The sequence below is a fragment of the Abramis brama genome, assembly GCF_963993115.1.
Source record: "Abramis brama genome assembly, chromosome: 18".
NCBI lineage: Eukaryota > Metazoa > Chordata > Actinopteri > Cypriniformes > Leuciscidae > Abramis > Abramis brama.
Window position 1 is genome coordinate 19,633,396 of NC_139980.1, and position 15,293 is coordinate 19,648,688.

Genomic DNA, 15,293 nt, shown 5'->3' on the forward strand with positions numbered 1-15,293 from the left:
TTTATCTTTATAGTTTTAGTTATCGTCTTTGGTGTAAATGGGCCTTAAGAAATGTGCTTAGTTTGTGCACTTGTTGCGAACTTCAAATGTTAAAAGAATATCTTTAAAAAACTGTACTTGCGGATAATACAATATTAATTTATAAATGTAAGTACACGTTCATGACTGTTTCTTAACACACTTAAGTACACTCTTAGTACACTTTTTTTTTAAAGTGGCGGTTAATAAAATCATTTAAATCATTATGTTTTAATGATCTTTTGTTGTGGTTTAAAGAAGTACACTTATTTTGATGTGTTGACTAACATACTAAAGCACATGTAAAGTACTTAATTATATAATTTTAACTGTATTGCGTTATTTGACATAACATTTAAAGTATATATTTTACATTTCAACTTCATCATTACACAATATTTTTAAATACATGACATGCAAGTTTCAATAGAAATGCCATTGAAGTATATTTTAGCTACCATAAATGCTTTTCAAAGACTGTAAAAAGACTGTTAAAGGGTTGTTATGAAATTACATATAAAATGTACTTAAAGTCCTACTTGTGTCAAAAAAGCACTCTTTAAGTTCAAATAATTGCATTTAAAATAAATTAACATTTTAATTTAATTGCATTGAACATACTATTAAGATTCCAAAAACATTAAATTCAGTTCACACCTTAGTATATTCTTTTAAAGTATATTCTTTCTGTAATAAGTACTCTTTTTAGAAGTATGCTTCTTTTTCACAAGGGCACGTTTAATGTCAATGTCAAGAAACATGAAAACTGCTGATGCTGACAACATAATTGAACAATTGCAGGCCAAAATGAGTTTTAAGTGCTAAAATGACTCAGCTTTGGCATCTCCTTTATGTTCGAAGTGACGTACATGAGTAAATGATGATAAAAAAGTCTATTTTTCTATGAATTCTTTCTTTAAATTTGCCAGTGTGCTGATTGGTTAAAGATTAATAGATGAAATCTGACGTCTCTGCAGGTTTTGCGGTCACAGGTCACGTGGATGGCGCCAGGAGAAGTCATGTCTACGTGAGTGAGGTGAATCCTGAAGGCCTGGCGTTTATCGAAGGTAACATTTCAATATTTCCTTCGCCTCGATAAAATGTCAAATGTTCTGAATGATTGATGATGTTGAGATTTATTTGTATGATGTGTTTTGTCTTTTGCAGGTCTGAGAGCGGGAGATGAGATCTTGACTCTTAATGGCGTGAGTGTGGCCTCTCTCGACCTCGGTCTCATGCAGAGCTTCTTCAGCCAACAGGATCTCCATCTTGTCCTCAGACGTGAAGAAAACAGCTCAGATGAGCAGAGCTCTGTTTGGCCAGACTGTGACCCCAGTGAACCGGATCCGGCCCACATCCTTCACCTGGAGCAGTGGACCACTGGTAGGACAGCAGCTGTCTGTATAATGCACTGTAAACACTATCGTTCAAAAGTTTGGATTTGGAAAGATTTTTTAATGTCTCTGAAAGGAGCTTCTTATGCTCACCAGGACTGCATTTATTTGATAAAAAATACAGTAAACAGTAATACTGTGAAATATTATTCAAATTTAATTTGTCATACTTTAGATTAGGGTCCAATTCTCACTATTAACTACGACTTTTGCCTCAATAAACTCCAAATCACCGTTTATTGATAGTTGTTAAGTTTAGGTATTGGGAAGGATTAAGGGATGTAGAATATGGTCATGCAGAATAAGGCATTAATATGTGCTTTATAAGTAATAATAACAGTCAATATCCTAGTAATATGCGTGCTAATAAGCAACTAGTTAATACTGAGAATTGGACCCTAAACTAAACTGTTCCTGAGCTTTTTTCTCTTTTAATATATTTCAAAATGTTAGGGATGCACCGATATGAACATTTTGGCCTGATACTGATAACTGATAATTCTTCATATTTGAAAGCCGATAACCGATATATTGGCTGATAAATCTAAATCCAAATTTTTATATCATTTTTGAGAGCCTGATTACAAAAACAAAAATCACACTATTAACAACCATGACCCAAGCACACAATTATGATGTTCTCATTATAATTTTATGTAGCCTATATGACAGACTTGCGCTGCACATGTTGCACTTAACTGTATTTTCCTTTATTGAAGTGATTCCAATCATATTTCCAGCAATTCAAAACCATCATGGTGAACAACGCGCATCTAGGAAATAATCCATTATTTATTGGCTTTTATATATTGGCCAAATTTTCTTATCGGGCTGATAACAACAACATTAAAAATGATCAAATATCGGGAGATACAGATATGGTGGCCGATATATGGTGCATCTCTACAAAATGTAATTTATTTCTGTGATCAAAGCTGAATTTTCAGCATCATTACTCCAGTCTTCAGTGTATCCTACAGAAATCATTCTGATTTAGTAGTCTCAGCCTCAGACGTCAGACCCACAGCCGAACATCTGATGCAGAAGTTTTACACGCCGGTCTGTTATTGTTGGGACATTGACGTTTACTGTGATTGGTTGCTTCACATGTCATTCAGACGGCCTCTCTCGGTCCTTGACCAATGAAAGCTGCTCTGGCTACACGAGAGAACATTTCTTATTATTATCAACATTGACAACAGTTGCATTTTTGTGGAAACTTTGATTTAAAAAAATCAGGATTCTTTGATCACTAAAAACTTCAAAAGAAAACAATCTTACTGACTCCAAACTTTTGAATGGTTGTGCCAATTATTGTACATCTTTGCACATTAAATCGCATGTGCCCTGCTATTGCTGCAGAAACCCTACATGACCTGCAGAGGGCGACACACTTCTCATTTGCCATTTGACTCTTTTTGGGGTTCTATATATTTCTGAATACTATTTCTAAGTGTCATGAGCCTTTTTTATGGGGGGTGGGGGTCTATCAGTGGTCGTAATGTAGTGCCCTCTTCCTAATTTATTGCCCTTTTCCTTAAAAAAAAATTATGAATATATATATTTTTTATATTTTATTTAATATTATTTCATTTTATTTTTATATTTAATGTAATATTTACTTATATATTTTTTTTTATTAAATTTTATTTATATTTTATTTAATATTATTTCATTTTATTTTATATTTCATTTCATTTTATTTTATATTTAAAATCATATTTCATTTACTTTTATATTTCATTTTATTTAAATTTTTATTTTATTTTGGAAATAGCATTTCAAATCAATTTGGCTAGCCCTCGATCTGAAAGCGCAGACTGCCTGCAGGGCTTGTGGATGTCTGAGACTGTGGACGGCCCCTGGCTCTTTATACACAATGAAATGACTCCCGCTGTTTTTATGATGAGAACCTAATGACAGACGGCTTGTTTCACAGCATGATGCTGTCAAAATGCCCAGACATAAACTATTATACCACGGGGCCGTTCACAGACAAGGATGTTATTCCCTGCAGGATGGTGTTTCCTGTAGATGAGGTTTGTAACATTATTCTAACCGTAAGCCATGTAAGGTTTTCCCATTTGATGCGATGCCAAGCTTTGTAGAATCCGACACAAGTGTCCTGCTGAAGTGGACCTGTGTGCAGATTTAGTGAGTTCAGATCAATGGCGGTTAATAAAGGTCAAACGCTCTCACGGGTCGGCCTCTCCCAAGAGAGTTAATGATCCTTAAGTGTGTTTATTTCACTCTCTATCACTGTGACCCACCATGTCTTACTTAGGTAAACAGCCTACTCTTTCAACATCTTTTCCACCTCTTTCTCTCCCTCAGATTCACCTCAAGATCAGGAATTTCCCGAGGGCTCCGTGGCGCCTGCTTTGGAGGAAGCGAACGATAAGGCCGAGCGGGGCGGGAAGGTAAGCCGAGGGAATGTCAGAGATTTAGGAGGTGTGTGAGCTGCTTGTGTTGAGAGACTGGCTGGTGTGATCAGGATTACGGTGGGCGTTATGAGGTCAGATGGAGAGAGAGCCGTGCTCAACAGAATTCCACAGCTCTTACTGCACACTTGGCATTTGCAAACAATGTTATTTGACTTTAATTGCATTGGCAGGTTTAAAATGTACACCTTAGGAATGGACTGTTGGAGACATTTCTAGGCTTAGCAACATGTTAGGATTAGCATCTTCCTGCGGTGGACAGTGTGTTTTGGTTTGGTGTCATGTGTTCACGTGTCGTTCGGTGAGTCAGAACAGTGCAGATGAAGATGAAGGGAATTCCTGTCCTCTTCCAGCTGTCATCACTTCATCAGACCCTTAAGGAGATGTTGGTGGGGCTGCTGGGTGACGTGAGCGCGTGTGACATCATTTCGCAGGCCTTTTTTCTTTGTTTTTGTGGTTATGATTGTGTGCACACTTGGTAGCACTTCATAGTAACTTTTAATAATATACTAAACATTATTCATTATATATAAAAACTCTTGTGTCAACTATAAGCAAGCCATTTGTAGAATGCATTTGGGGCAGCAATTTCTGCATATTAGTATGATTTTTGAATGATCATGTGACACTGAAGACTGGAGTAATGATGTTGAAAATTCAGCTTTGCATCACAGAAATAAATGATATTTTAAAGTATATTTTCTGTACTTTTGATCAAATAAATGCAGGCTTGATGAGCATAAGAATCTTCTTTTTTTTTAAAACATTTAAAATAGTATTGTTTCCAAACTTTTGAGCAGTACTGTATATAAGACAAAATGTATTTTTCCTGGAATATTTGCCATTTTAGTGTGTATGATTAAAAAATGTTTTGGCTTTGCTTGTTTGCTATTTTTATGAAATATATATATTTATAATATATAATATAAACTAAAAGATATGTATTGTTTAATTTTTTATATAACATCTTATAATTATTAGATTTACAAAAGATAATGGTTACAAAATATATTTATTAAAAAAATAACTAAATTTATCTAAATTACCTTTTAACTTCATATTTAAAGTATTTTGTTTTTAGAATGTACATTTTGGGGTACAAGACATTTTGTGTGAGATTATAAAGAATTAAACATTTAATTCATATGTACATTTAATTCATACATGTAGAAATCCTTATCCTTAGAAATAATATTTTCAAGAGTTCTCATTAAGTGTTACCTCCATGATTGTATAACTTGTGTTTCTGCCTAATGGATGCACTCAGAGACTCTGGGCCATTTTATCTCATGTTGTTGTGTTCTAGTGGTCTATAATTACTGTAGGCCTTGAAATGATCTTAATGAATTGTGCATTGTGTGTTAAAATAGGAGAAACGTTCACAAACACACTCATCTATGACCTTAAAAAACTCTCCATTGCACTTCATTATGATCGTGCACTCTATGATTGTATTGAGTTTTGAAAAGAGTGAACATTTCATATGGTTTTTTATAATATGTTTTTTTCCCCATCCTTTACGTGCAGAGAGCAGCTCTGCAGAGCCGCCCAGAGGGATTCAACCGTTTGTCAGCACTTTATTACACTCTGACAGCACAGATTACGATGACAAATGGCTTGAATTTTCAGCGGTGATGCTGTTTTTTATGCAGCGCGGTGAAGGTGCACCACATGCGCTCTGGAGATAAAGCCTTCAGGAGAGCGTTTGCATTTTTGAGTCAAGCTTTGAGTCAACATTTCTTGCCCTTGGGCACTGCTGGAGCCTGTTTCTAATGGTTCGGTTGTTTTACTCAGCAGTGGTGGATTGTATTGATTAAGAACCAGGTTATTGATACAGCATTGAGTGAGTGAATGTGGGTGAGAGCATCATTCATAAAGGATTTGGGTGATGGCCCAGACACAGGCTGTGTTAAAATCCCTTTGATTCCAATACAGTTTGATTCAGTCAGCGTATAAAGTTTAAAACACACCGTTTAGCATTTATTAAATATAAATATCTGTCTGCTTTTTTAATACAATGAAATTACATAGAGGCTGAGGCAGAGTAGCTGTAAAAATAACATTAAATCACCATAAAAGTAATCTACTGGCTCATGAACTACACAAAAAAAGATAGATGGATTTACAAGATTTAACAATGTACTTCGATTCCACATCAATCAGATAACGTTTACATCATTGAATTAAGATATTTTGAAGTGACCGAATTTAGTAATTAAATAATCAAAGTGATTTTAAGAATTAACGAACATTTAGCGAGCAACAGCACATATTAGCATGCTAAATGCTAACTCTGCTCAAATACTATGATTGAGTAAATCTGACAATCTGTTTTCCCATTTTTTCTGTATACATTCTGCATCGTTTTTAAGTCACACCACAAGAAACATTAAAAACGACTTACCTGTGATGGCGGCTGATTTTCGGTCCCTTGTTTCTAGGGAATATCCCGGACGAGCCCCCAGATCTCTTTTGTTGTTCACAGAGCTTATGGAAAAGCCAATGGAAAAATCAAATTGGCTTTTTGTCAAGGGAACCAGGGTGATGTGAACTTCCCGAGTTGGCCTACAAAAACACATCATCCCTGCAGCACTCTATTAAAACACAGAGAACTAAAAGACAAATGTTCTTCTGCTTTTATTTACCTTGTAGAACCCAGAAACGGTGTGTCATCTCTACCAGACGTTCCCTGAAGGATCTGTTCACAGGAACCCTTACTCCACTGAAAATGCCCTTGCCAGATCCTCTCCCCGACACATGTCCGTCACTGAGCGCCTGCGCATGGTTATTCAAGAGCTGGTGGACACGGAGAAATCTTATGTCAAGGTATAAAATCACAGCTGTGGGACTTTAAATGTGTGTTCATTGTTTACATTTGAGACATTAATTAATGCTTAATGCATATTAATTATATTAACATTGTCATACTGTATCATGTGCGTCTCACATTGTTTAGGACCTCGGATCTCTGTTTGAGATCTACCTGAAGCCATTACAAAAAGAAACATTCCTCAGTCATGATGAGGTACGTTTTGAGGTGTAAAATGATGTTGTATACTAAACTAAAACAGCGTCAGAATTTAGCTAATTTTTGAAAATCATGTCCTTTTCTGGTAGATGGAGTCTCTGTTTGGAAGCCTGCCCGAAATGCTGGACTTCCAGAGGGTTTTCCTACAAACCCTAGAGGAGAGGACCACTTCCTCACCAGACTACCAAGCACTGGAGACGCCAGAGAAACTTAAGGTAACATATAGTGGTGACATCAAGCCAGATTTTTATGATTAACTGATGCAAGAAATATTCAATTCCTAGTCTGGATCACTAGAATTAAATCACAAAAATAAAAGCCAATTCAAAATATTAATACAATCTAAATAGTGTATAAATATAAGGTTATCACTTACTGTACAGACACCATGAAGGAATTAGGCCTTTAATTTGATTTACATCTGACAAATGAAGTGTTTTTCGGTTTGAGGCACATTTTGAGTCTTTCTCTTTCAATCTCACATCCAGAAACTCCTCTTTTCCCTGGGCGGATCTTTCTTATACTATGCAGATCACTTTAAGCTTTACAGCGGCTTCTGTGCCAATCACATTAAGGTGCAGAAAGTTCTCGAAAGAGGTAAAACATGAACATAAGCCTCATCTGACGTCTTAATTCCATATTTTAACTGGCATCTTGAGCCAAAAAACCAGCACCTGGTTTATTTCATTCTCTGATTTGTCTGATGGCAGCAAAAACAGACCGGGCGTTCAAAGAGTTCCTGGAGGCGAGGAACCCCACCAAACAGCACTCGTCCACCCTGGAGTCGTACCTCATCAAACCCGTGCAGAGGGTCCTGAAGTACCCGCTGCTGCTGAGAGAGCTGGTGTCTCTCACCGACCCCGAGAGCGACGAGCGCAACCACCTCACAGGTGTGCGGACACATAATTCTCCCAATATTCACGCGACTTTCTTTCTTTTACTTCATCCCAGGCACAATTTAGGGCTTTTCACACTTGCACTAGTTAACCCTGGGTCATCCTAAACCCCGGGTAAACCGAATCCTGGGTTATCTTGCTTCACGTTTCACATTGTTCGTAATGTACCCAGGGTTAACAGTTAATCCTGGGTATTCATAAGTTGCCGTTTCACACTGTACGTTCCTAAACGATTATTTGCAAATTTGTGGTGTCAGTGTCATCGATTGGACGAATGCAGCATGTGACTTGTTTACATCATAAAGGCTCTAGCATTGCACATCCTCATATTGTATATTGCTGACTGTACTATCAAGTTTACACTGAATGGATGTATAAAGGTGAGAATGGAACGGTCTCTTCTTGAAGGGATAGTTCACCCAAAAATGACAATTCTGTCATCATTTACTCATCCACAAGATGTTCCAAACCTGTATGAATTTCTCTCTTCTACTTAACATAAAAGTAGATATTTTGAAGAATATGCATAACCAAACAGTTGATATGCTATTGACTTCTATACTATGGAAGTCAATGGGGATCATCAACTGTTTGGTGTGAAATTAAGTGTGAAACGTTGCTTTACTCGAGGTTAAAAGCGGTGTTTAGAATGATGGCATCCCGGGTTTAAGCGTAATGTGAAAAGCCCTATAGTGTTTAATCCATTATTGATTCAGTTATGAACTGAGTCAGTTATTGGTTTGAAATAAACTCATTTCTGTTTTTTTTTTTTCTGGTGCAGAGGCATTAAAGGCCATGGAAAAGGTGGCCAGTCACATAAATGAGATGCAGAAGATCTATGAGGACTACGGCACAGTGTTCGACCAACTAGTGGCAGAGCAGAGTGGCCCTGAGAAGGAGGTGCGTACCACTCTAGAATTACTTTTAAATCAATAAAAGGATAATATTATATATGACAATGTGTTCTGTGTCTCAGGTCACCGAGATCTCCATGGGAGAGTTCATCATTCACAGCTCGGCACTCTGGCAAAACCCTCTTCCCTCTTTGGGCCGCATGAGAAAAGACCCTGAACTCACCCTCTTCCGTAAGTCAGACCGGATCATTGGAACTATAAAACCGTTGCGGTTTATGGTGTGCAATATATGTGTTATTAAAAGCTCAGTGCACTAATGTGTTTTTATTCGTCCAGTCTTCAAGAGAGCGCTCATTTTGGTGTATCGGGAAAGCAAGCTAAAGAAAAGAATGGTGAGTTGTGGAATGTAGCACATGGTGTATTTTTATTAGGTCTGTCAATTGATAAAAAAACTTGGTTGATTATTTACATGTTAAATTAATTGAATTCACATACATAAATTTTTGCAGAGGGAAATTCCCCAATTTAAGAATGTTATTGGAGCAGATTGATGTACAGTAGCATTGAATAGACAAAAACATTAAGAAGTCTCGTATGCTCACCAAGACTTCATTTATTTGATCAAAAATACAGTAAAATAGTAATATTGTGAAAAATTATTACAATTTAAAATAACTAGTTTCTATTTAATATATTTTAAAATATAATTTATGAATTTTTAGCATCATTACTCCAGTCTTTAGTCACATGATCCATCAGAAGTCATTCTAATATACTGATTTGCTGCTCAAGAAACATTTCTTATCAATGTTAAACACAACAAAACAAAAACAACAAAATAATTATTTGATATATTGAAAGTTCAAAACTAAAACTTTTTTTTGGAATAGATTTTGTTTGTAGTAATGTAAATGTTTTTACTGTAACTTCTCAGCTTTGCTGAATAAAAGTTTTGTTTTTATACTTTTCAATGTATACACAAATATGTTACTAGTTTTATTTTTTAGTTTTAGTTTTATTCAGGCTGAAGGATGAAACCTCAAGATTAAATCACAGAATTTGCATGCGGGTCCGAGGTCATGATTAATAGTGTTAGTTTTACTATCTCACTAAAGTAACATTAAATTGACAGCCGTGTTTATGATGTTTGTATGCTTTATACTGACAGCTAATATAACAGGCATTTGAATGTTTTTCTACTAGACTTCTTCACGGCCCGGGGATCTGGATCCTTTTAAATTCCGCTGGCTCATTCCTGTATCATCCCTTCAGATCCGACCTGGAAATTCAGCAGGTGTGTGTAACATGATCTTCCTGTGTAAACTAAGAGATATCTCTGTTGAACATGAGTTTGACATGGATTAAACAGAGGAGGCAGAATGTAGATCCAAGACAGACCAGGAGAAACATGGTATTCAAAGGAGGACTTCAAGAACCTCTTAAAAACATCACATCAGAGCTCATCATTTAAAAAATGTGTATCATTAAAGTCTCAAGCCCTTTTAATAGACCCAAACATTGCCAAAATGTAAAATGCAATCCATAACGTGCTTAAACTCCCTTCTCTCGCCTCTTTCAGGGTCAGAGAACCCTTGTGTTTGGGAGGTTGTTCACACCAAGTCTGAAGTGGAGGGACGGCCAGAGATGTTCTTCCAGCTCTGCAGCAGGTAACCGATATAGAAAGTCAAATAAATAAATAATACTAATAAACTCAAATAGAATACAACCTAGAGAAACTTATTTACCATGAGATGATTTTTCTAAAAATAAATGAATAAAACAGTTCACCCAAAAAATGAAAATTAACACTTGAAAACGTCATTGATTATCATAACTTATATTTTGGGGTGACCTATTGCTTTAAGGCAGTTTTACGAACTCAAACATCCCTTAAAGTGTAACTTCGCCGGAACTGACAGGATGGCAGTTTCTTTCAGTTTTTTCCCCCTCCGTTTGGCCTAAAGCACCGTCTTCATGCTCATTTTGAATTGTTGACCACAAATACTACGTTTTTTCTGATTATTTGTTGCAACGTTCTCTCCATGTTTACGAATCTTTGCAGTCTTTAGCCGCTGCCTACAATGCGCTGGATCCTTCACTGGATTATAACTCACTCCCGCTAAATGTTTACTCTTTGAGTTCTTGCAACCGGGAACAATACAAGTCGACCACATTATGACTAAAAGTTTGCTAAGAAGTATTTTCTTCTAAAGCAAGGGGGTATTCGATAACAGATACATAACAGACTGGTTGAAGTGGCCTTGGATGGCAACATGCCCGGTGCATTATGGGTGTTGAAGTTTTCCTACCTATTTGGCAAAAGGAAAGACAGCAGCATTATTTTATTTTTTTGCCTTTCTACTGTATAGGCAGCCACGTTTTATTGAAATCCCATTTTGCCAGCAGTGAAGTCCCCTTCAACGCAGTCCTGAAGTGTCAACAAGTTTCTCCTCTGTGAAGGCCTCCTTCCCTTCCCTTTACCTCTGTACAGTTAAAACGTTTTCGGCATAATTCCGGTTCACGTGGCTATGCGGAAGCGATAAATAATTATTTATTATAAATTCTTAAGGCCAGACAAGTAGTTTGTTTAGGCTGGGTTTGTAAAGAAGGACTACACGCCTGTGCACATATATTCAAACGCGCATATCTATAGACTAAACACGTGATGCGCATATTACTGTAATTTCCAACTGTAAAGCTGCTTTGAAACAATCTATATTGTTAAAAGCGCTATATAAATGAAGGTGACTTGACTAAAATCACTGTAATCCCTTAAGAAAAAGAGGTAAACTTTAGCATACATTTAGAAAAGAGTACTAATTATGAGATTAATATTATTTAAAAGAACATACTTAAGTGCAAACAATGTAATGTTTTCAGACACTTAATAGCATGATCATAGCAATTAAATTAAATTTATATTAAATATATTTGTAATTACACATTTGTATGTATCACTTAAAATAAATCATCTTTAAATGTAATATTTAAACACTCTTAACTCAAACTCAATCTTAAAGGCACACTGTGAAGGAATTGTGTTTTTGTCAAACAGCGACCCCTAGAGTCGCTATGGAATACTTGCACTGTCGTAAATACCCCTCCACCCCCCCACCTCCCACCCTGTACACCGGTACCTGCATCGGGCATGGAATAGGCACAGATAGACTCCGAAGACATGATTATTGCAATTTATCATAATAGTTTGCAAATTGTACTTGTTTACACTATTTACAACCTCTACGTTAGGCTTATTTATGTCCTGATAATTATGTGAGATATTAAAAACTGTTCTCATGATAATCGCAAGAATCAACGTCAACAGCGTCGTCTGATATCCCTCAGGACTACGTGATAAATACACCTCACAACACCTGAGTTCAGCTGGCAAACTAGTTCGTGAGGCAAGCTATAAAACATAACGCAAAAAACACGTAAGAGAAACGAGTGTTTTTTTAGCAAGTCTGTTAACAGCTCTGATAATCGAAAGCTAGCTAGACATATGTGGAAATTATTGGACTGGTCTAATTATCAGCAATGAATGAATGAACAGCATATAAAAAAACATACTACAAGCAAGCGCAACAACATACAACATAGAATGCAAACAAGTTTACAAATAAGAGATTTATTTACTGGCCACTTCATGCGTTTTCTCAGATCGGATAGCTATCTGAATTATCAAAACAATTCCATTTACACCTGGTCACATAAATGTGTTTTTGCGAAACGGATTTAAATCCGATCTTCAATTCCCACGCTGTATGCAGATTTAATGGAGTGCACGTCACCGAAAGCACCAGATATGAACAGCATTTTATTGATCATCAGCTAAAATTTCAAAATCAAAGACCGCAATAAGAGAGAGCAGTAACAGCCCTGGTAAGATCATTTCATTTCTTTACTTTTAATGATGATGATTGTGTGTTAAGCGTCTACGACTTACTTTCACTTTGATTTGCGATAGTTTGCACATTCTCTTTATGACTATGCTCAGTTGCTCATCTGCGGTGATGTGTGTTCCAGGAGCGTTGTTATATCTGTCTATAACATAGACTATAACACGCTCTCACACGTTTTTATTTGTAGCATTTTTGAGAAGAGTACAATTTACATGTGGTTTCAACAACCAGATGCATTTACACTTGTCCAGTTTCATCTGGAATGCGGCACAGACCTCCTCCTGAAGTGGTTTGAGCGATCGGATTCAAATCCGTCTTGAATGCGTTTTGGAGGGCATTTACACCTGGTCTTTTCACGATCAGATAGCTATCCCATCTGAGAAAACGCATGAAGTGGCCAGGTGTAAACAGCCCCATGACAAAAACATACGCACGAAAGCCGAAAACAAACACTGGTTGGCCTCTCACGTCCAAATTTGACGAAGTGGTGGGGGAAGTGACGTATGCCGTAAAGCAGTCGAATTTTGTAGTTCTTTTTGTACTTGGGTTACTACCCGAACCCCGAAGTTACATAGTGCCAGTAAAAGCGATACAGACCCCGTCAGGCTATGGCAGACGTGTCATTCAACCTATTGTAAGTCGATGTACCATCACAAGGGTCTTGGAAATATATTATGAAGGTTGAAAAGTTTCACAGTGTGCCTTTAAGATGACATAAGATTATTAAAGCCTTTTAAACTCCTTTTTAAAAGTTTAGATAAGTGTGTTCAGAAACATAGCCATGAAAGTGTATTCTCTTAAAGTACACTTAAGTGGCCTTTTATTTCATTTATATAATCTGCAATTAAAGTTCTTTTTAAAAAATATATACTTTTAAGATTTGAAATGCACTACAAGTGCGCATTGTTAAATACATTAAAGGGATATTTCACCGATTAGCATTAAACTTTGTCTCAGTAGAAACCTGGCAGTATTTTCGAATGACCATGCTGCCCTCCCTCATGTCCCCCTGAGACGAGATAATTCTGTATTGTGTGTCATCATTTTGCGTAATCGGAGGCTTTTTTGTCCAGAGGCGAGAGACTACAGCCAGTAGTAGGAGCTCGTTCCGCATGTTTTCAACACGCCCATAGGGGGTGGGATCTCACGATAAAACGGCGTCTTTTCAGTTTCGAGTCAACTAGTAGCCTAGTTGTATCATTTCTTCCGATACGCATGGCTTGGGAGTGGCCTCGTAGGGCAGTGAAGCAAGTGCATTCTGGGAGTGGTTGTCTTTCATCCACATGAGCCAAAAATAAATTTTCTGGCTTTTCTCAGTCTAGAAGGCACCAACTTCTAAAATAATTGACCCAATTTAAATACACATTCATCTTTCCAGCGGTGAAATATCCCTTTAAGCACATTTCAAATGTTCTCTGGTCTTGTTTTGTTTGTTTTGCAGTAATCTGGAGAACAAGGCCAGTGCAGTGAGGACCATCCGCACCCTCTTGAGAGAGAACGCCAAGCGGATGGCTCCGGTTGAACGCCGATTCAAAGATGTAAACTCTAACTTCACCTTCCCCAGAAGGAGCCACCCAGGAGCACTAAGAACAAACTCCTGGCAGAGGCTGCCGCCACAGCCAAAGACTCGAGACCCAGACGAGGGCCGACTGCTTGACGGATACGCTCATTCTGAGCCCCCCATCCCGAGCCGAGGCGAGAACGCTACTCTGAGCAAGAGCTCCACGCTGTGCTCCCTGACCAGCGCCTTGGAAGCTCAACTCCAGAGACTGAACTTTGTAGAAGAACCGCAAGGAATGAGCAAGAGCAGTTCCAGCAGCCTTCAGGGCAGTCAGGTGACTCTGCTGGAGGACTCTCCAGGGCTGGACCTCAACACCCTGCTGGCCAGGGACTACAGCGTGCAGAGCCTGGGATCGGTCGTGAATGAGGATTGTTTTTATGACACGGTCATGGGCATCCAAAAAGCTGCCATTCCCAGCCTATAGGGGAAGTTGGTGCTATGAACATTAAAATGCACTAACACATGATTATCGTGCCTTGATATGAACAGCTCTTACCCAGACAGTTTTATATCTGTAGCTCTGTTGCAAAATCTAGTGAGCTGACTACTTAAATGGCACATAGTTATGCTGACTCCTTTGCTTTGGTCAAGTTCTAAGGCAGCGTCACATGTGTTCTTCAAGGATTAAACAAGTTATTTAACACTGAGAACACTACTACCGGTCTAAAATATTTGGAAGACTTACAGTAAGATAAGTAATGTTTTTGAAAGAAGTCGCTTATGCTCACCAAATCTGCATTTATTTGATCAAAAATACAGTAATTATTACAATTTAAATTACTTTTTTATTAATATATTTTAAAATGAAATTTTATTGCTGTGATGGCAAAGCATCAAATCTTAGACTGGAGTAATTATGCTGAAAATTCAGCCTTGCATCACAGGAATAAATTACATTTTAAACTATATTCAAATTGTAAGAAATAAATTGTTTTAAATTGTAATAATATCTGCAATGATGTAATAATATATGTTTTACTATATTTTTGATCAAATATATGCAGCCTTGCAAAAACAAATTATTTAATCCCCTCAACAATTAAGAACCAGGGATCTTACAGTCTTTGGAAAACCTGGATATACGAGGATACATAATAATAAATAAAAAAAATAGACCTGGAAAAGTCTTAAAATGTCATGGACATTTTTATAAAGAATATACATTCGCCAAGCTCTAAAATATTTTTTCGGGTAGAAAT

At 37.1% G+C, this 15,293-nt stretch overlaps 1 protein-coding gene across 2 annotated transcripts in view; it reads left to right on the forward strand.

The window, feature by feature from the left end:
• tiam2b (TIAM Rac1 associated GEF 2b) overlaps window positions 1-15,293 on the forward strand; it is a 49,136-nt gene extending 33,843 nt beyond the window's left edge. For both annotated transcript variants that reach the window (XM_084090184.1, XM_084090185.1), the window contains 14 exons: window positions 996-1,085; window positions 1,186-1,401; window positions 3,747-3,832; window positions 6,506-6,679; window positions 6,810-6,878; window positions 6,971-7,096; window positions 7,370-7,478; window positions 7,592-7,771; window positions 8,559-8,677; window positions 8,754-8,862; window positions 8,968-9,023; window positions 9,835-9,925; window positions 10,211-10,298; window positions 13,975-15,293. In XM_084090184.1, coding sequence (XP_083946310.1) covers window positions 996-1,085; window positions 1,186-1,401; window positions 3,747-3,832; window positions 6,506-6,679; window positions 6,810-6,878; window positions 6,971-7,096; window positions 7,370-7,478; window positions 7,592-7,771; window positions 8,559-8,677; window positions 8,754-8,862; window positions 8,968-9,023; window positions 9,835-9,925; window positions 10,211-10,298; window positions 13,975-14,518 — 2,057 coding nt within the window. In that variant the 3' untranslated portion in view covers window positions 14,519-15,293. The remainder of the gene's footprint in view (window positions 1-995; window positions 1,086-1,185; window positions 1,402-3,746; window positions 3,833-6,505; window positions 6,680-6,809; window positions 6,879-6,970; window positions 7,097-7,369; window positions 7,479-7,591; window positions 7,772-8,558; window positions 8,678-8,753; window positions 8,863-8,967; window positions 9,024-9,834; window positions 9,926-10,210; window positions 10,299-13,974) is intronic.